Source organism: Gymnogyps californianus, chromosome 10 (genome assembly GCF_018139145.2).
Source record: "Gymnogyps californianus isolate 813 chromosome 10, ASM1813914v2, whole genome shotgun sequence".
NCBI classification, from domain to species: Eukaryota; Metazoa; Chordata; class Aves; order Accipitriformes; family Cathartidae; genus Gymnogyps; species Gymnogyps californianus.
The window spans coordinates 18,932,620-18,953,785 of record NC_059480.1 but is presented as its reverse complement, the minus strand read 5'-3'; the positions used below and the strand labels follow the sequence as shown (position 1 = coordinate 18,953,785).

The 21,166-nt window shown below is 56.3% G+C and overlaps 2 protein-coding genes across 5 annotated transcripts in view; both read right to left on the bottom strand.

Moving 5' to 3' along the window:
• AP2M1 (adaptor related protein complex 2 subunit mu 1) overlaps positions 1-314 on the bottom strand; it is a 30,097-nt gene extending 29,783 nt beyond the window's left edge. For both annotated transcript variants that reach the window (XM_050902166.1, XM_050902164.1), the window contains exon 1: positions 269-314. The gene's annotated coding sequence lies outside the window, so the exon portion shown is untranslated. The remainder of the gene's footprint in view (positions 1-268) is intronic.
• A 2,607-nt stretch (positions 315-2,921) lies between these two features.
• The window catches only part of DVL3 (dishevelled segment polarity protein 3), a 31,519-nt gene continuing 13,274 nt past the window's right edge, over positions 2,922-21,166 (bottom strand). The window contains exons 2-16 of one of the 3 annotated variants that reach the window (XM_050902160.1): positions 14,045-14,114; positions 10,041-10,162; positions 9,529-9,635; positions 8,794-8,929; positions 8,423-8,516; positions 7,944-8,013; positions 7,511-7,650; positions 7,241-7,317; positions 6,745-6,812; positions 6,334-6,384; positions 6,063-6,212; positions 5,087-5,218; positions 4,663-4,830; positions 3,829-4,041; positions 2,922-3,540 (exon numbers count right to left, since the gene is read on the bottom strand). In XM_050902160.1, coding sequence (XP_050758117.1) covers positions 3,116-3,540; positions 3,829-4,041; positions 4,663-4,830; positions 5,087-5,218; positions 6,063-6,212; positions 6,334-6,384; positions 6,745-6,812; positions 7,241-7,317; positions 7,511-7,650; positions 7,944-8,013; positions 8,423-8,516; positions 8,794-8,929; positions 9,529-9,635; positions 10,041-10,162; positions 14,045-14,114 — 2,023 coding nt within the window. In that variant the 3' untranslated portion in view covers positions 2,922-3,115. The remainder of the gene's footprint in view (positions 3,541-3,828; positions 4,042-4,662; positions 4,831-5,086; positions 5,219-6,062; positions 6,213-6,333; positions 6,385-6,744; positions 6,813-7,240; positions 7,318-7,510; positions 7,651-7,943; positions 8,014-8,422; positions 8,517-8,793; positions 8,930-9,528; positions 9,636-10,040; positions 10,163-14,044; positions 14,115-21,166) is intronic. The other 2 variants (XM_050902161.1, XM_050902162.1) reach the window with 2 other exon arrangements.

Below are 21,166 nucleotides of genomic sequence, written 5' to 3'. Positions count from 1 at the left end.
TCCCGCACCCCTCCTTCAAGGACAGCCGGCGGGGGACCTCACCCCGCAGGAGGGCCCCCCCCAAGCCTGTCAGGGCCGCGCCGCGCCCCGCAGGGTAGGCCCGCGGACCCCCACCCCCGGCGAACGCCGAGGGAGTCGCCACCCGCTGCAGCTCGGCCACCGCCCCGGCGCGGTCGCAGAGCGAGCCCCGCCGCAGGAAGCCGCCCCGAGAAGGGAAGCGGGCAGCACACCCCGCCGGGGAGCGGGAGGACGGCCCGGGATACCTCACCTGCCGCTGCCCGCCGCCGCTCACTGCCCAGCGCCCAAGATGGCGGCCGCCGCCCCCCCTTCCCTCCGCGCCCCCCCTATCACTGCAGAGCCGCCGCCGCGCATGCCCCACCCGCGCCCCGCCGCCGCCGCGCATGCGCTACCGCGGGGAGGCGGGGCTCGGCGTCCGGCAGCGCCGCTCGGCGGGGGCGGGAAGGACAGTCCCGCGCGGAGCCTGCCGGGAGTAGTAGTAGTCCTGCGGCGCGGTGCGCGCTGGGAGTTGTAGTCCGGGGAGGGGAGACGGCGTGGCCGCCGTGCCCACGCGAGGGGAGAGCGGCAGCGGCGAAGCTGCGGGCGTGGGGCCTCCCCCTCCTCCCCGGTCCGCGTGGGGATCGCCTGTAGGGCACAGGGGTGCGCTCGGGCAGGGAGGCCGCTCTCACCCCGCAGAGGCCTGAAGTCGCCATGCCCTTCCACGGGGCTGCCGGCTCCCACGGCCCCAGCACCGCCCAGGGTGCCGCTCCCACGCACAGGCACCCCCGGGGCTCGCCCGCTCCCCCTCCTCGCACCGCTGCCGAGGAGGGCTGCACCAAGCGCCGGGCCAGCACCCGCTGTCAGAGCTGCCCCCAATTCTACCCCCAGCGCACCCGCTGGAAACGGGAGACCCAGGGAGCACCGAGCGCCCGCCGCCAGGCCCTGCACCGGAGAGCGGCGGCAGCGGGAGGCCGGGCCCGGCACAGGTTCAGGCCGTAGCAGCCCTCGGCAGCCCGGGAAGAGGCAGCTGGAAAACAGGCTCAGGCACAGGGTGTCCCTGTCCCGCTGGGATCTCACTGCAGAGCGAAAGGCAGGAGGACAGAAAAGAAGAGGCTGGGGGGGAAAAAAAAAAACAACACAAGGCAGGAGTCCAATAAAACTATGTTTATAAATAAAAACAAGGAGATTGGTTTTGTTTTTATAAAACCCAGCGGGCAGAGTGGGGCAAGGGTGTGAGCAGTGGCTGGGGAGGCTGCTGGGTGGCATCAGGATGGGGGGACAGGCAGCAGCTTGCTGGTGCCGAGATCAGGGGACAGGAGGATGGCAGAGAGCGGGCACCGGGCAGGCCGACTCCGGCAGGCAGAGGGAAAGGAGATGCTTTAGGGAGTCAGAGGGAGATGAACTGATGGCACAGGGGCTGCAGGGGCAACGCAGATCCCCGAGGAGCAAAATACATTTCATCTCCAGCATATAAAAACTGCAAACACAAGAAAGACAAAAGGAGGCAACGCTTGCAGAGAAAGCCATGGCGCAGCAGTAGGAGAGGGCACCGGGGCCCCAGCACCAACGGGAGCAGGGTTGAGCGTGTCCGTACTGTACCGTGCTTGGCCCTGGGCATGGGGAAGGGGGCTGCCCCCAGCCCAAGGCACATCTCCGAGTACCCAGAAGAGGAAAGAAAAAGGGGAGGGAGCGCCGGAGCAAACGGCCGCAACTGTCCCAGCACATCTGCGTGTACCGAGCCCCGAGGCCACGGTTCAGGCTGCAGCCTCCCTCCCTGGAAAGCTCGTGTTGCTGCCAGGCGCCATTCACAGCCCAGGGGGAGCAGGGTCGTCCCAGAGCCTCATCCCTCCTGGCAGCCAGGCCAGCAGCACTCGTGGCACTGAGGAGAGGGGGAGGCAGACTCGGGCCCTTCATAGGGCAAATACAGGGGATCTCCACATTTCCCCAAAGCGTGAAAGCAAACCAGTTGTGCCCCTCCCTCGCCTTCTAACTCCGTCCAGGCCCTTGAAGATGTCACATTGCTGAGCAGCAGCACGACAGCAGAAGGGAGAAGGCCGCAGCTGTCACCGCCAGCCCCAGGCACGGGACAGTCCCTACAAACGGGACAGGCAGCAGCGTGCCGCAGGCAGGAGGGCAAAGAGCAGGATGGAGGGAGCAGAACTCTGCCCTTAAATCCTCCCCAAGTACCCGAGGGCACATGCAGGGCCCTGAGTCACACAAGACTGCGTGCAGGCACCCACCACCACTCTGGGCTGAATGCAGAGGTACAGCCCCAGCCCCGAGACTCACGGCCTGGGCAAGGTGAAGGAGGGTCCTGCCCTGGGGCAGTGCCAGGCTCAGACCTGGCCCAACGCGTGGGCAAGAGGAGGGAGGCAAGAGGGAAGTGGCAGCGTCTCTCCACTCCCCAGAGGCACTGAAGCCCTGGAACATTCATGCATTAGCCAAAAGGCAACTACAACGGGATTTAAAACGCATATATAAGGCTGGTCCCTGCTCCCCTCTCAGGGCTGCAGGAAGGGCAGGGCGTCTTCCGCAAGGGGGAGGAAAGAAGCCATCTTCAGCGCCACGCATGCCCAGCGCCCTTGGAGCTCCGTGTCCTCCTGTCGGGCCACGCCACGCTCCAGCTCTCCCCCCCACGGGCGGCAGGCTCAGAGAAAGTCAAACACCCCGTAATTCTTTGCTGCTTGATAGAAGAAACACAAAAGGGTGAAAAGAAAGAAGAGATGTTTAGGGTGGAAGGACCGAGGCAGCAGCGACACACGGGCAAGCAGCACAGGGCGCTGGGACGGGTGCGGATTAATGGGGTTAGAGAGGACGGCAGGAGGGAATTACCATCGGCAATACACAAGTCTGGTGGCGGGATGGGCTGGCAGCACCCAGCAGGCCTGCCAGGCCCGTCCACCCCGCTCGAGGAGGGATTAGAATCGAGGTTTAGTTCCATTTATTATTTTTTTTCCCTTTTTTTCTTTTCGTTATCAAGACCAAAAAAAAAAAAAAAAACCAAACCAAAAAAATAAAACCCAAAAAACAAGGGGTGAAGCCAGGGCTGGTCCTAGGAGACAAACGACGGGGATGGAGGGGGGAAGGAGGGGCAGCAGACAGACAGGGGACGGGCGCTTCACATTACATCCACAAAGAACTCACTGGGGTTGCCCATGGCCATTCGGAAGGACTGTCTACTGGCTGTCAGTTCGGGGGGCACAGAGGCCAGGTCACGGCCCGGCGGCGCCCCAGGGGGCCCCATGGCTGAAGGCGGTGGAGGCATCAGCAACATGGGGGGGCTGAAGAGAGGGGGGAGGCCGGGCGGCCCGTACGACTGCTGGCTGTGGTGGCTGCGGATGCTGTGAGCCAGAGAGTGCTGGCTACGCTGGCTGTGCTGGCTGGCCGGCACCGAGCGCTCGCTGGCCGCGCGCTCACGCCGCATGCTGCTCCTCGTGGTGTGGTCCGACTCGCTCCCGCTGCCGCCTGACTTGGACTCCCCGGTCTTCTCTCTCTCCTTCCTCCTCTCGCTGCCGCTGCGATTGGAACCGCTGCTCCGGCTCCCTGCAAAGCGCACGAGGCAAGGTTAGGTGACAGCTCAGACAAGCCAGGAAGAAAGGATGCTCCTCCAGCCAAGAGAGGACTACAGCACGCTGCAGCACAGCCATCCACCAGCACAGTCCGTGCTCTCGGTCTCCTTTCAATTCCGAGTCCCACAACCCTTCTGAGATGGCTTTTGCCCTGGCTGCCCCCACACATAGGACCTTGCCTAAGCAGCCTTTTTCTGCTGCTTCCCTGTACTGAACAGGGCATCTGCCCACCTGCAGGCATATTTTAGTCCTTTTCACTCACCTTCACTGTGCTGGCTGCCTGCACTGCCCCCTCCATAGCTGTAGCCTGGGTCAGGGAAGCCGGGGTGGGGGTTGTATGGATGAGGCGGTGGATACTGATACGGGAAAGCCATAGGCCAGGGTGCGGCTCCTGGGTGGGGGAGCGGAGCCAAAGTGTCCTGATCGGAGGCACCGCTGGAGCCATCGTGATCATGAAGAGACAGATTAGCCATGTCTGCAAGAAAGCAGAGAGGAGGGGTTAATCCAAGCGGAAAGACAACCACGTGTGATGAAGAAGCTCCCTGTCCACCCTTGCCGATGGACAAGGATGGGGTACACAAGGAGACACAAGAAGTTGGCACTCTCCCTGCTAGTCAATGTAACCATTTGCGGCTCCTGGCTGGACAACAGCCAGGCTGTGAGAGTCTGAGCTGCCACTCTAATACAGAGACCAGCTTGGCGGGAAAGGACCACATCAGCACTACAGCTCACCCTGCCAATTACTTCCCCCATTCCTCTTATTTGAGCAGAACCCAGTCGTCTGAGCACCACCCCCTTGCCAGCACTGGAAGTTCAGAGCCTGGAGACAAAGTCAGTAAAGACTAAGACTCCGCTATGGCTGCCTAGGAGAAAAGATCACATAGTAGGTGACACTGTCAATGCTGCTTCCAACTTCACCGCCCCAGCAGCATGACAAGGGAGCTGGGATATTCTTCATCACTCTCTAACAGGGTCTGTAGAACAAGGGGCCCAGCCTGATGGCAATGGCTGTAGCTATGTCCCCACGGTGTCAGCAGGGCTCTGCAGGACCTCTACCCCTCCATCCTCTCCCTCCCACCCATGCCAAGTGCCATACTTCCACAGAGGTCCCCGAAGATGTAATAGCACTGCTCCGAGAAGGTGATCTTGTTCACGGTATGTCGGATGTAGCCAGCCTTCAGCAGATTGCTGGCATATTTGCGGGATTCACGACGGTCTGTAAAGCCCTCCACATGGTGATAGAGCCAATCCACCACATCCGAACCTGCCACCAAACGTCAGAGTTAAATACAGCAAGAGAGAGGAAGACAGTGGCCCTTGAGGCAGTGGGCCACACTGGAGCCAAGACAAAGTGGGCCAAAAGGTGAAAAGGGACTGCACAGCCAAAGGTTCAGTTTGTCACTCTGGCCTGGCCAACAGTTAGTTTATGGTGACAGAGATGCTCCCTTGGGCATCCGCTTGGAAAACAGGCCACCCACTCCCCAGTCCCTGCCTCTGCTGCAGGGAGCACAGTCTCTTACCAATGAAGGCATTGGGGATGGTGATCTTCAGCCACATGCGGTCACGCACCTCCAGGCCTGACTCTGGTGAGGCCATGGCTTTGACAATGGTGGCCATGTCACTGTGGATGGACAGGTGAAAGTCATCGAGGCCTGTGGTGTGGATGAAGGAAGGGAGGCAGAGATGAGAGAGGACAGAAAAGACAACAGGGCCACATGGAAGCATCACACAAAGGAGGAATGGGCCAGGGAACAATACACTGCAGACAGCCTTGGGGCGCATGCTGTATAACACCCTTCCAGCCTTCCAATGTTATCCTTCACATGTCAGCCATTTCCTCTTGTGCAAAACCCAGACTAGAGTCTCCTTCCTTCCAGCCAGTCCCAAGCAGCTGAGATCCAAAAGCTGCTAACTGAGCCCACACAGGCCAGCAAGAGAATTCTCTGCTCCTCACAAACTTAGAACAAACTCCTGGCTTTTTTCCCCATCTAAGCTCTCCAGACCCTTGCTTCAGGGCTCTGTATACTAGAATCGCCCAAAACCTTCAGAAAACAACCAGAAGAACCCTGTGCTCAGCAGGACCCTGCCCCACTGCAAGGCTCTCTGCTCCCAGCTGCCTCCTCCATCCTGCCCTATCTGCTGTCTAAGAGGGCAATTGCTCCAGGGACAAGCTGAATCCCTCTGGCCTTGCACTCTCAGCGGCTAACCCCTGACTGCTCTGAGCCTTTCCTCTGCACCTGCCACAGCTCCTGGATTGCATCCAGGCTCTTCTACTCTCCTTATGTAGAAGGCTGAAAAATGTGGTATTAATTCACCCAGGCAGAACTCCCATTGATCCAAGCGCCTGCCTGGTGAGAGCTGCCTCCCTCCTAGTCCCTTGGCAGGGCAGATCTTGCCCATCCCAGCTGTCCCCAAGCAGATGTATTGCTCCCTTTACAGCACAGTGAAGGCGAGGAAGCCGTGCAGCGGGTGGAGCACGGAGGCACAAGAACTTACGTTCAGTCTCTGGGATGGAGCTGGTGATGGAGGAGCTGGTGGAAGTGATTGTGCTCATGGATGGACTCATACCGTACGCTGGGTAGGTGCCAGTCATCGCTGCCGTGTGAGACACCCAGGCTGCCGGGTCGATGGGCCGGATGGGCTCACCTGCATTGAAGAAAGAGTCAGTCAGTAGCTATAAGAAATTATCCCCTCATCAAATCAACCTCTGGGGAGGGACAGGGACTCAGCGCAGCCCATTCCATCCCCAGCATCTGCCGGGACTCACCCGGATCGGAGCATGGAGAGTCTGGCCCAGCCCAGATCCGCTGGGGAGCAACTGGGAGAGAAAGAAGAGAGGGAGGGTCAGCAGGAGAGGTGCAGAGGGAGAGATCCCCCTATGGCTCAAGAGGGGGTTTCTCTTTCCTCTGGCGCCCCGAGCAAGTGACCCCCCTGCCCCAGTGAAACGCGTCCCCAGCGTGATGTGGGAAGGAGGGCTGGGCTTATGGGCATTTTGGCCTGGGAATAGGACATAGCAGCCTCCTAACAGGAGAGCTGAAACCCCATCAAACCCCAATTCAGTGCCACATGGAGTCACGCACACAGGGGAGGAACAAGACAACAACCAAGTAAGTGCTTAAGGCAGGGCTCTCACATGAGCTGGGCACCAGCGTTAAGGGTGGGTCAGCTATCCACTTACTCCTGGGTAACGAGAAGCAGCCCCGGGGGCTTGGGTCCCAGCACTTAGCCACCGTCAGGGTGATGGGCCTGCAACAAAAAGGCGAGAGTTAGAACAAGAGCTCAGTGGCACAAACCCCTGCGTGATGGGCGGATGCCGTATGCTGGCTATCTCCTGCAAGACAGGGAGAAGCTGCCAGTAAAGTGCCCTTGTCCCCCTCCAGCTATGGACTTCTTTAGTGGCATGGACAAAACGATGTGTCCCTGCTGAGGGTTGCTGATGACCCAATGACACGGCACCCCCACAAAAAAGGGGCACAGACCGCAATTCACCACCATTCTATTGGCTGCAATTCTTGCCTTGGGCATGAAAACCCAGGAATCAAAGCAACACCAAAAACATAAGTTCTGAGCTTCTGCAGAGCCACTGGCAGAGATGGCTGGAAGACACGACTCACACACCCCAAGCACACACTGTACAGCTGCCCATGGAGGTAAGGAACAACCTGAGTACTTACCCCGGCTTGTGCACAATCTCCCTCAGCACCCGCACAGCATCATCGTTGCTCATGTTCTCAAAGTTGATGTCATTTACCTGCAAACAATGCAAAGAGGTGAGTCCCAGAGATGTGACCAGAGGCTGAGCTCCCCACTCAGCTCAGCAGTGACTCAGCTTCCCTCTTCCAAGCGCAGCTTCCTGGGTTTAGCCTGCCAAAGTGCGCAGGGAGGCTTCTGGGTCTTTTCTGCTTTCCCAGGCCCAAAGATGGAGGTATGTGGGCGTGAAGTACCTGCAAGAGCATGTCTCCTGGCTCAATCCTGCCATCAGCTGCCACAGCGCCGCCCTTCATAATAGAGCCAATGTAAATGCCTCCATCCCCACGCTCATTGCTCTGTCCCACAATAGAAATGCCCAGGAAGTTGTATTTCTCTGCAGGGATGGAAAGAGAAAGAAGTAAGACACCATAAAGCAGCAGGCACAAGCAGCCCTAACCTCAGACAAACCACGTGCTAATGATGGTCACTTGCACCCGTCCCAGAGAGACATCCTGGGATGCAGAGAAACTCTTGAGACACCAGTGCTTCAAGACAAGCCACTTTCCTACAGAATCCATCTCCGCACTCCTCCCCGCATGTGTTCTCTTTGCCCCCTCCCCAGTTCCCTCTCCACCACCCAGTCTCGCTCTGGAAGGACTGCAGACTCCATGCACACCTCCCACTCACCCATGTTCAGCGTGACTGTGATGATATTCAGGGACATGGTGGAGTCTGTGATGCTGCTGAAGGACGATGACTGCAACATAAGTGAAACTTGAGATGTTCTCCTGTGCCTCAGTAACATTCCCAGCCCCAGTTCCCTCCACTTGTGCTCCCTGCCACTCCCTGTGGCACCACAGCCACCACCCACAACTCCAGCCTTATGCTGGGAGCTCTGCAGAGCCAGAAGGCATCAGCCACAGTCCTTATGACCTCTCCACAGCCAGGACAAGGTCTGTGGTCCCAGCTCTTGAGCCTACATTGGCTTGGGAAAGGTTTACAGCACTTTATGAAGTCTTAGCACGTGGACACCACCTGTCCCCAGCTGTGCCCACAGCAAACACAGCCGAATACCTGATCAGCCCTGGAGCGCTGAGTGGAGAGATCCACCAGGCAGCCCACCTTGCCCTGCATTGCCCTCCCCAGGACACCCAGCCCCTGGGTACCCGCTCAATGCGTGGAGCCTTCTGTTTCCGCCGGCGTCGCTTGTGCCTCCTCATTAGACGGGAAGCACTGCTTTGCTCTGTTGAACTGCTAAACCTAGAGGCAAAAGCGAGAGTCAGCTCTTCTGCTGCCAGGGTGGTGGCTCTGGCAGCAAGACAGCCACAAAAATGGCACAGGGAATAGACGATTGCAGGGGCAGAACATGTACATGGGGGACAGACAACAGGAGAGGGGGCTGCTGGGTGAGACTTGAGACAGAGGCAGGTCTGAGCAAGGACCCTGGAGCCCAGGATTACTGTGCCCTGCAAAGGCATCTCTCTGCGCTGGGAGGGAGGGGGAAGCCAGTGTTCCTCCAGGACTTAAGCTTTCCTACCTGCTGGTGGAGTCATCTTCATCTGAATCGAAGAAGCTGGTGGTCTCCAGCTCACTGCTCATGAGCGTGGAGGAGCTCTCGTACCCGCCCAGGTCTCGGCGCCGTTCTCCCTTCACTGTACCATTCACCCTGGGTGCTATGGAAAGACAAGGCTCAGTATGCTTCAGACAGGTCACAGGTAAACACCTCCTTCCTCCATGCAAGGCTCACAACAACCTTCTCAGAATTAATCTGGCCATCAGACAAACCCATCTAGTGCCGGCCGGCTCTGAGCCCACCCTGGGATCAGATCCATCTTCTGGGGGATACCTCTTCTACCCCACTAGAGGATGGGAAAGAGGCTGATGGGCTACTAGGAACAATGCTGCTAAAGCCATGCAAGACTGTTGCAGCTGCTTTCTTGGCAGACCAAGGAGCAGCACGGAGTGCCAAGGCTACAGCACACTCTGCTTTTCAACTAAGAAGGACTGAGGCACTGCTGCCTCTCTCTCCTGCTCTTGAGGCTTCTACAGTAGACATCTCCTTTGCCCCCAAAGGTTTTGTCACCAAGCTCTGATGCAACACAGGGGTTAGCTCCTGCCTCCAACGTGAGGCTATGGCCCCAGACCACTGAACAGCCCTTCTGAGCTGGGAAGGTTCTGCAGAGCAGACAGAGCTACCCCACGTCTGGAGCTGGTACCCCCACCGTGCCCCAGCCATGCTCTGCAGAGCTCTTGCCACATTACCAACACTCACCATGCTCAGGCCCATCTTTCCGACGAGGTCGTTCCCTTTGCGACGACACCACTGAGTCTGTCTCTGTCTCATTGTCCAAGTTTTCCCGGCTCCCCCCAGTGTTAGGGCTGTGATGAGATAAAAGGAACAAATATGTCCAACAGGGAATGACTTAAGCAGGCTCTCTACTTCTGTGCTAGCCAGCACGAGCCCCCAGCCATCAGCTGTCTCCTTCTTGAGGGACAGGAGCAGAGGCAGCAGGGAACAACCACAGCACATCTATGAGTGCAGGGCAGAGGACTGGAGGAAGCTGTGCCAGCTCTTTGCCAACTTCTCTGCACTATTTTCAGCATGTCCCTGCTTGCTGAATAATGCAGCTCCACTTCAAATCTGCTCCCAGCCTCATCCTCATCCCCTCTGTCTGGCTGTGATCCCTGCCAATTTGGGTAGGAGTGTCCCAGCCCCTGGTCTGGATTTACAGCAAAATCGCTGTGGGTTCCTCGGAAAACAGGATAGGTGTCCAGGTAACTTACTGGAAAGAGGGGGGCCTGGAGTCTCCAATTCCTCCTGTGCGCTCCATGGACGGTGGCAGCTCTGTTTGGTTATCGGCACAGACCGAGCCAGCATCTGAATGGGAACCCTCTGCAGACACCAGCTGGAGGGACGAGAGACAGAGAATGAAATGGCTGAGGCACTGGGAAAACGTTTACAAGAGTGGCCAAACAAGCTGGCCAAAAGCCTGCCTGGCCCAGGATCTCATCTCTGACGGTGGACAACGGCAGATGCCCAGGAGCGGGTATGGAACAGGCCAAGCATGTAGCAACATTCCCCCTGAACGCCTTCCCAGACGCCAGCTATTTGTGGCTCAGGAATTCCTGACCCAGCGGTGAAGTCGGGGTGGCTGACAGCCCTGCTTGGAGACTCTGACATCGTCTGCACACCCATGCCGCACAATTTTTACACTCGGGTAACTTCTAGCACATGTCCTATAGCAAGGAGTGGATTCCCCTAGCTCTTCTGACATCAGAAGAGGCAGCTACCAGTCATTCCTTTTCTTGATTTTGCCAGTCTCTACACCTCTGCCTTCAAGCTGTGGGACCCAGCAGGACTTTCACTGTCCCAGCCCACAGGAGCTGGGGGTAACAGAGCTCAGGGCTGAGGCTGGCTTTGAAACAGACTCCAACATGCTCTTTTTCTGGCTTCCACACGTACTTTGCACACTTTCAGGTTGTGCCCAGCTAATTGGCTTGAGCACAACCTCCAGCCAACCTCTGGGAGGCTCAACAGTTTCCCCAGCACAGAAATTCAGGAACAGGTCAGACCGCGGGAACTCTTTATACCAGCCATGCTTTGGGGCAGCCCAGGCACACCTACATCTGTGCCTCTGGCTCTAAGATAAACCACCAATTTCAGGGCTCAGGGAATGAGGTGAAGCCTCCCCCGGGAGGAACGGGCTCGCCAGTGGGATGAAACAGAGGAGAGCTCAAATGAGCTCAATAGAAAGTGGTTTCCTCATCATCGCTCCCTATCCAGGTGTGCGCTCCCCCCGCTTTCAAGCTGCACTAAGCAGGGCTAATCCCAATAGGGCCGGGTAGGAAAGCAACAAAAAGCCTTTTCCTTGTAAGAGACATTCAGGGACCCCCAGAGCAGAGGTGACAGGGCCCAGAAAGGAGCCCCCCTTTGGCCAGGGAGTGAGTCCCCAGGGACAGGCTAGAGCTCGCAAGCAAGGGAAGATCAATTTCCATCTTTAAGGACCTTCCAATGCGCTTTTCACATCTGCCCCATGCCTGTCCCCTGCACGGCATGGGCAAACAGGGGGGTTGGTGCTCTCCCAGTGTCAGGGAGGGACCGCAGGGCCCAGCACCTTGATCTGCCCCAGACAAAACAGGCTGTGGGTCAGCCTGGAGCCAGTCCAGGGAGGTGAGGAGACCAGGACAAGAGTCAAGCCTCAGCCTGTGTACTTGAACCAACTCCCAAGCCATCAGCCATCACAGGAGAGGTCTGATCTAACAGAGGTGAGGGATGCTCCACTGTGGGTCAGGACAGAAGGATCATGAAACACAGGCTGGAAAGGAGCTGATAGCTGCTGCCCAAACCATAATGCCCAGTGTAAATGCAGAGGCAGCTCTGCTGCTTGCTGGTGAGGGGACCACATCTGCATGGAGGTAGGAGCAGATGCCAACCCAGGTGCTGGAGGCACAGCCCATTTACACAGTTCTTGAGCCCTTCCCAGCATCACTGATGAAACACAAGAGCTGTGCCCTACCCACCTTCAAGAACTGGGCAAACCATGATAAAGGGGGGGGATGGACCCCACAGATCATCATTAGGGCAGGGGGACAGAGAGGCACTGGGAACAGAGACAGGGATGCAGCCAGGGCAAGGAAGACAGAGCAGCCCTGAAAAAGCCACAGCCAAAGCAGCAGACAGGGCAGAGAGCACCCTGGGGTGTCAAAAGCTGCAGAGCCTGTCCCACAAGCCCCAGGACAAGCCCAACAGCTCCTGCTCTCACAACTGTCTAACCAGCTCTTGTCTCACACTCGGCTCAGCTTCCCTCCCTCCAGCAAGCCCCGGGCACATGCCCAGCTCTGCTCCCGGCACCTTCCCGGTGACTTGCCTTCCCAGGACACATCCCACTCCCTGAGGGCCACATCCCTGCTCTGGCAGCCACTGCCCGGGAGCACAGGGGAGAAGAGATGCTGGAAGTGGCTAGCATTGCCTAGGGAAAAGTCATATAATGCTCTATGCTTGAAGATCTCAAGGCAAGACCAGGCAAATAGATCTGGACAGAGGGAACTAGCCACAGGCAGCTGTCAAACAGCAGTGAGGAGGAGAGAAGAGGGGGTGTGCCCGAGGAGGGGGACTGATGCTGCCTTCCTCTAACACTCCCGGGACTGGGATTTCCTCCAGGGAAGGTTTTGATAGCCACCCTGCACTTGCCCTGCCTCTTGCACTCTCAGGAAATATTCACTTGGAACCAAGCCCCCGTCTTTCCCTCTAGCTAAAATTAGTACCAAGTTCCTAAAATAGCCTCATCCCAGCCTGTCTGGCAGAAGCAGCAAAGCGAGTGCTCACCCCCCAGCCCCCAAACCACCCATGGACAAGGAGGCTCTCAGCAGAGATAGAAAAAAGGATCATCAGCTGTGCATAAAGGTCTCCGAGACTCCCGTCACCCTTCGTGCACAAGAGCCGGTAGCGGTGCTAACTCCAGGCACAAGTTCCCTGTAAGGAGGCAGCACACCAGCGCAGCAGCACAGTGCCCTGGTCACACCAGACAGAGTCGCACCGGATCTGTGCCACTCACACTGAGCAACCAGAGAGCCCCTACAAGGAAAGCCAGCAGCTCTGTGGATGCGTGGACCACAAGGAAAAGCACGCCAGGTAAAAAAAGAGCAATGGAAAGGGTTCGGAGAGTCTGGGACTCCCCATAGAGCAGGTGAAAACAAAAGGCAGCTGGAAAGGGAGAGGTGGGGAGATGTCTCAGGGCAGATGCAGCAGCAGCGGGGATGGTGGCCAAAAGCCGGACAGGCTGTTTTCCGAAGGGCCCGGCTAACCGCTAGAGGGAGGACGGCAGGCGTCCGGCCGCCGGGCCTGCCCGCTCTTTGTGTGAGAGCCCAGCACACCCTCTCTTCCCGGTGTGGGGCGCGGGCAGGACCCCAGCCTGCGTGCTGCTCCCCTGGCCAGCGTCCCGGCGGAAGCCAGTCTGGCAGCAGGGTGCCCGCCCGCCCCGTCCTGTCACCTCCGCCCGCCCTCCCGAAATGCAGTCGCTTCACGGCCCCCCAGCCAAGGCCTAGCTGTTTGGTGCAGGGACAGAAGAAGCACTAGGTCTGACCTAGCCTGATTTGCCGAGGATTTTCACTGTTTAGGGGCTATTTGGTGGCCTCTGGAAAAAGGCACTTGGGTCTTGGTTCTGCTCCTGATGTAGATCCACGCACCCCCATCAGCACAAACTGCAGCTCAGCAGAGGGGAAAAAGGGATGACGGGCTATGGAGACTGAATACCCTCTCCCCCCGCAAACAGAGGGTCCCCTGGGGGGCAGAGGGAGGCATGCGGGCAGGGGACAGAGCATGTGCATGGCATGGCACGGAGGGAGAAGCTTGTCCTGCAGCTGCCCAGGCAGTACCTTTAGTCTTCAGGGCAGTCAAATCCAGTCCGCTTCACCAGCACTAAAGTCACTTAAGCCCTTTGCGCCAGTCACCGGAGCGGGACTTTCCTTGGAAAGCTGACCCTGCCATAGGGGCACACGGGTTACGCTGCAGACAGGCCGGGACCACCACCTCTGCCAGGCATCAGTTACCGCGAGCTCTCCACAGAGGCACCCACATCTTCCCCGGCATGGGGGACCCAGCACCACACAGCCCCCTCTCCAGCTGAGGGACCAGAGCATGGTAATCCAGCTCACCCGCTTCCTTAGCAGTCAGCACACAGATAGTATGGAGCAGTCCCTGTGCCATACTTGGCACTATGCATCCAAATGGTGGTTTTCAGAGAGGGCAGAAACAGGCAGCGAGATACCGAAGCAAGGGGCTTGCTTACCCATGACACCACCCGGCCGTTGAAGCAGGGAAGCTTGGCATTGTCATCCGAGATCTCTTCTTTCACCACCCTGCAGAGGGGAGAGGAGGCAGTCAGAGCTGGGTCCAGGACTTCAGAGGAAACGGGAGACTTTCCCAGGCGGGTGTTTGCACCCGACAACAGGCAGCCCAGGCTTGGGGATGGGGCAGGGAGAGGACCGGCAGCTCCCTCCTGCTGTCAGGCTACAGCTTCCTATGCCCACAGCCATGACTGGCAGGCTGGAGGGGAGAAGACAAGGGCAGAACAGGCTCTCCCGTGTGCATCCAGCTGTTTTATCCCGATTCACATTTTAATCAGTCAAAAAAAAAAAAAATTCACATGCATATTTCCACCAGTTCACTTATTTCTAAAGAAATACATAATTTAAACCTCTTTATAATGATCTGAAAGAATCACAACCTATGCCAGAGATTTCTAATAGATGAAAGTGAAATACATTAAACATGCTGCCTCCTAAAAGTTACTGTTGCTTTTTAATTACATACATAATATTTCAACATCACTTCAAGCTTTATAGTCGTGCCACAATGTCATGTTCCCGCATTACACAACAGATACGTTATTATCAGTCTTCACAGTGGAGGGACCACTGATTTCCCCCCCCCCCCAAACAGTAAAAACATCAGTTTTCTTTGGAGAGAAAATGTATTCTTTCTATTTTAAATATCACTGGGCACCTAAATACTTCTTCCACAGTGAGTCTGCAATCAAAACAACTTGTAAATTCACCAGATTCAATTAGTACCATCTTTGATAAATGAAATTTAATGGCAAAATAGGCTTTAACAAACTCGTTTTCTTTTCTACTCAATGACAACATTTTAAGCACTCTTGTTTAATACAAAGACATCTTACAAGTAGTCTGTGATATTAATTTCCCCTTCCAAGCTATACCTAAGGTAGCTTGACACATACTGTGCTTAAAAAAGTAGTGTAGTAACTAAACAGTGAATAAATTATGTTTGGGGGAAAAAGAATCCAACAGAAAAAGAACAAAAGAACAAATGTGAAACCAAGGGAAATTACGTATTAAAAAGAAGTAGCTTATAAGTAACTAACAGAGTACACAGAGGTGGGATCCCATCAACAGCTCTGAAGGGTCCCCAAGCCAGTCCCCAACTCACGGAGAATCGAAGAGGATGCAAGTGTGGGATGCGGAGCTGTGACCCATTGCCCCAGACTGCCACGCAGTCCAGGCACTGCCATCGAGTCGCAGCACGCTGGGGCTCGGAGAAACAGGTACTCTGGGCTCCCGGCTGTGCTCGCTGGTGTGCCAACAGCTGCCCAAACCGTCACTGCAAACAGGACGGCAAGGCTCGCCAACGCTTGCAAGGCATCAGCAAAAGGCAAATGAACAGTGCTGGAAGACCAAAACCCGGGGAGCAGGCTTGCTCCACCCTGCCAGCCACGCTGGTTGCTCCAGTGTCACGCACGCTCAAAGGGCTGTCCCACGGGGTGAAAGTCAGCACGTTGCCACGTCTTTGCTGGCAGCTGGCGCTCACAATCCCTGCCCAAACTGGAGAGCCAGCAAAGGGACTGGACAAATGCTACCCATCCCCAGAAGGCATGGATGAGGAGGTCACAGTTTGAGCAGTCTAATCCACTCCCAGGATGTGTGTTAATTCCTCTTGCACAGATGGAGAAGCAGGAAAAAACAGGAAAGGAGCAGTGAGGATGGATTAAAACCCTGCTGGCTTAATGCTTCTTCAGCATGCCCTGTGCCAGCTTCTGCCCAAAGCCCCTGCAGCCCAAGATGAGTGTCAAACACAGGCAGACTTCCCCAGGACCCATCCCCTTCAGTGCCCACGCCAACCCTTTCCAATGCAGGCAAGTTGTTGTCTCCCCACTTCCAAGCACACACACACACACACCCTGGCCTGGCTGCACTAGCATCCATTTATACTGTCGCCAGCAGCCTGGACTTCATCCAATTCCTAGAGAGAACTTCAGGCAGAGCCAATTTTCAGTGCTGCGTGCTGCCTGCTCAGGGACACAGAGCCCTGCCTGTGGGTGAAGGGACAGGGTGATATATTCGCAGGGTCAAGGTGACCAACTGATAAGCACAAATGAACTATTCCACTTTCAGTGGGGACAGAGGAAACCAACTCCCAACCCCACGCCCCCAAATGCAATGCCCGATGGAGAACAAGCTCCCTCTGTCCTGAGAGCTGGTCCCTCATCGCTCCTATTACCCCACTGCTGCCCCAGACATCCCAGGGGTCAGCTTGACCCTGGAGCAGTTTTCTCCCTCCTTCCCCAGCCGCTACATTATTTATCACTATTTATCACCCAGATGCCAGAGCACAATGGATTATCTATTTAGACTCTACAGAGCAAAAACTGATAGTGCTGGAGTCAGGCACATGCCGAGCAGGAATACCTCTGCAGTCCTGCTCATGTCTGTCACCCCTTGCACCGTCCCCGCTATTCGTGCCCTGCATTCCTCTTCAGCCTCAGCCCTGAGCTGTAGCCTTCCTCCCCCCACCTCTCACCACTCTCTTCAAGTCACACTTCTCACACGAACAAGACCGCAGGTTCACGTCAGAAGCCACCAACAGAGCAGCCTCTGGGGGAGCTGTGAGCAGTGCCACGTTTCTCCTCCGCGGTTGCATGGGGAGGCAGCCATGAGATGAAACTGGCCCGTGGATGTGTTGGGAGGGAAAACCATCCTGTGAATGTGCTGGGAAGAGCCCCCAGCTGATGGGGTCTGAACCTGGGAATCCCGAGAGAGCAGACCCAGAAGAAGCTCAGACCCTCTCGGTTCCCTAAAAGCTTCTCCTTTTGGCAGGAGCCACCACAGCCCAGGAAAAAACATCTGCCCAAGGCTGATTTCAAAGAGACTGCTTTTAGTTTACCGTCCATCAGAGCAGCCCAGTTTCAGATTTTCCCATGTTTAAAGTCCTGCTGGGGGCTGGGCACAACACGGCTGAGAACAGTGGCCAGGAAAACCCCCTTCTACGGAGAGGCACCCTGAGCCTTGCCCAGGCAAGCGTGGGTCCAGCCCCCTCGGCGCCGCTGCTCTGCACGGAGAATCGCCCCGCAGACCGGGTGCTCGCCGGCCCCCATCCCGTCCCCAGGGCCAGCAGACGTGCTGCGGCCAAGCTGCAGGCTCAGCGCCTGGCCTGCAGGCCCAGCGCTCCCCGGCACTCATCTGCCTTGAATTTTCCAACAAAGAGACCTGCGGGAGGGAGGAAGGAGGGAGGAAGGAGGGAGGGAGGGTTACAGGGAAGGCAGGCCGAGTGGGCGGATGATTCAACCACCATCCCCAGCGACACGGGGCCAAGCCGGGGGGAGGAGGAGGGGACAAGGCTCTGGCTGCTGCAAGAGCCCGGTTGGGGTGTGCAGAGGGGGCTGCCAGGGCTGACACAAGCAGCACATCTGCTCCCATGCAGCTGGGGGAGGGGAAGGGGCAGCCCCGGCAGCAGGGAGGGAAGCGGAGGAAACCCAGCTCCAACCCTGGCTCCATCCCTACCCTCCCGCCGGCTTCTCCAGAAGAGCCCGGCAGACCCTCTCCTCACGGCCTGGGAAGATGCCACGCTCCCAGCTTCCCTCCCACTCCCTGCCGGCGGGAGCAGCTGGCAGCCTGGAACAAGGATGCAGAGGCAGGCGAGGGACAGGCGGGCAGACGCTGCCTTCTCCAGGAAGCCCCAGCCCGGCTCAGGAAATTAGAGGGTATTTTATATCAGAGAGTCATGTCCTAGGAATGAAGGGAAGGTGGGGAACAAGAGAGAGTGCACAGGAGAGAAAGGAGGCCATAAAACCCAAGCTTCGGAGACGGCTGCGCCGTGTCAGAGACCCCGGGCTGTGCAGACATTACCAGCGCAGCTGCTGTGCTCCCAGCCTCCCCGTTTCCCCTTGGTGGCCTCCAGCCCAGGCAAGGCTGCGGATACAAGGGAGTTTCTAGCTTCAGCCAGCTCTGGTCCCTCCTGAGCAGGACCCGCTAGCCACAGCGAGGTCCCAGCGAAGAACTCTGATGGAGTAACGCAAGCCCAGCGAAAGAAGAAATCCAACAGGCATGGACAAAGGCTCCGGCAGGAGGATTTGGACCTCAGATTTGGATGCAGACTGGAGCTCAGCAGCGATTGCTGCTTGTCTCTGGTGGTCCCGTCCCCCAACCTGTCCCATCTAAGGGCTCGCAATGGGGAGGATACTCCGAGAGAAGCAATCACGGGACGTGGTGGTGATCAGAAAAGCTGAATCTGGCATTGGGGGGGTCAGTACCAAGAAGGGAGGTGAGGGAAGGGGACCCCCCTCAAGCATGTTAGACAGCTCGATGGCCAGGATTGAAAGGAGTCTGTTACTAGGCGAGGTGCAAAGATTGAGAAGACAATTAAGCAGTGACAATTTCACACTAAAAAGATGTAAAGCTAGTAGAGCAGATGGAAAAAAGTAAGATCTTTTCCTTTGTTTACTTCAATTATTAAGAGGAAAGACCTTTACAGAACAGCAACATTTTTTCCAACATTGCAAAGCCCAGAAATTCAATGTTAAACTTAATCTTCTAGTACAACCTCCCAAAAGTGTACAGATTAGGTAGGTCACTCCTCTGACCTTAACAGCTCCCATCTCTTACAGCCCGCAAAAGAAGAAAAAAAAAAAACAAACAAAAACCATCAGGAGACATTTCTACCCAATAGCACAAGCTTCAGGGATTTACACACCAGAAATGTGATCTCATTTTCAAGACCTGTAGTACACACCCCTTAGGGCAGGGATGTCTTGTCTCCAAATGATTGTATAGATTAATAATGCTGCATAGCAAAAGGAAGCACCTTCATGTGTTACTATCCAAATGTGAGCATCTCCTAGCTCTAGAGCAAAATCCTCCTCTCTTCTGCACAGTCAAATGCTGGGACCACAGGGATGAGCTCTCAGCCATTTCACCAGAAGAGAAAATTGGACAGGGCAATTGTCCGACAGAGTTGGGATTTCAGATGGGAAATACTTGCCTGTTAGACTAAGCCCACATGTGAAACGTGTGCTTCCCGTGGGGATACAATCCCCCCAAGGCCTACAGGCCCAACCAAAGAATACACACGCCAGCGATCACACATGTATCGGCGAGATATGTGCAGGCAAACAGCACGCATCAAACAGGATTAGAGGATTTGAGTTGTCTGTCTCTCTAAGCCAGGCCATTCTTTGGGTCTTCCTCACTGTATTTTTACCTCCTGTGTGAGGAGGAGGAGTACATAGGGTACAAATTGCATGGTGCACTGGGGTGAGAAGGGCTCTCCAAGTGCAGAGACCATCACTCTCCCATGTAATTTCCCTCCCAAGCCCGCAGACAGGGTATTCTCCACTGCTCCTCTATGCTGTAGCACAGGGTAAAAAGGGAAACACAGATTTGTAGGTGGTTTAGCTCCGTCAGACCCTCCTCCCCGGAGGAGCTGCTGTCTTCCCGTCTGTCCCTGCATCCCGTGTGAACATGAGCTCCCTTGCAGCACTGTCTTTACCTGGGGTGTTTTTTAAGAATCAAGAAGCACAAACCAGCTGTCCTGCTAACACAACAATAACACAGCTCTGCATCTCAGCAGGAGAGGCCACCTCTGGTCTCCTAACAAATCAAGGGAGCTTTACAAGGATTCCTCAGGGAGCAGGTCACATCATTTCGAGCTACCACCCGCTCTCCTCAGCAGCAGGGACATCGTGCCCATAAGCAAAAGCACAGGAACAGCCTCTTGTTTGCAGGCTGTAATCTCTACAGCCTCCCTCAACAGCGCTCACCACTGCTGCCCCACAGCCTCCCCATGCACCCCACAGCTTGCTGTGCTTTCCCGCCACAGTCACTCAGGCAGGGGCTGAACAGACATCTAAGATGGCAACTGTTTTCCCCAAGAACCCCTCATCAACACATTTGTAATCACTCCACTGGACATACACCAGGACAACCACAGCCGCCCTGTCCAGGAGATGCTTGGCTCCAGCTGGACCTGTGCTCAGTCCTACAGGCATCACAGGGTGGGAGATGACAGAGGACAGACCTCCGGTTCATCTAGTCCAAAGACTGGAAAAGGAATGGCATTTAGGAATGAGCCACCCGACCTCACAGGCCTGCCCAGGAGCAGCACTTATCAAAGCAAAGCTATAAACTTTGATTTCGAAGTGAGCCCAAGAGCCCTGGCGGCCCCTCCTGCCTTGATCTCCGGAGTGACCATCTGGCTGCAGCACTGCTCTGCGAACAAGCCCAACAGGCCTGTCCTCCGACCAGGAGGAGGAAGCTGCACGGGGACTGCAGGAGGCACCTCCACACTAATTAATCCCACCCTGCCCAAGTGATGCTTCCAACCCCCAGAAGGACGTTTAGAGACATCATCAAAGGAAGCATTCTCCAGGCCCCCCGAAGGTTCAGTGACACTTTCGGTCTCTTTGAATTGGAAATCAGGACAAACGGGAACTCCCAGCAGAAGCCCAGCCAGGCTCTTCACCCTGGTAGCTCAATTTCAGCTCCTCGACAACTCTAAGAGCTTGCACAGCCCAACACAAGGATACAAGACAAGTGCAAGGACTCATTGTGAGAAAGGAAGATTTGAGGTTAAACATCTGCAGAAATGACCTTCAGGGAACCGAGACAAATCCACAGATATAACAGTGACCAAAAGCTGGGCTTGTATTCAAGGTGGGATAGGAAACAGGCCCAAAGAGGCCCCAGCTGAACGGAGACATGTGTATGAGACAGGGTAAAATCCTGATGCAGGTGCTATGGTTCGCATTAATGTTGAGAGACAGCAAGCAAACCGGAGGAGGCTTGGTCTGCTGTGACACTTAGCTCCATCTGGACACAGACGGCAGGAAAAGCCCACAACGCAGAGCTGCAACACAGCAGCTCCCACCGACAGAGAGAAAGGGACTGTGCAGAGAGGTGGAAAAAGGGTTTACCCAGCTACTGCTGGTAGCAAAACACAAAGGGCACACCACCACCTTACCAAGAAGCTTATGGATGAGGTGTCTGGGCCCCAGAGGGAACTCCTTGCAACTCTCCGCAGAAGTCACTCACCCCCTTCTAGGCTGGCCAGAAAAGCAACAGCCTCCCTTGCAATGCCCAGGGACTTCATGCCGGTTAAGACGACAGCAAGGAGCTGT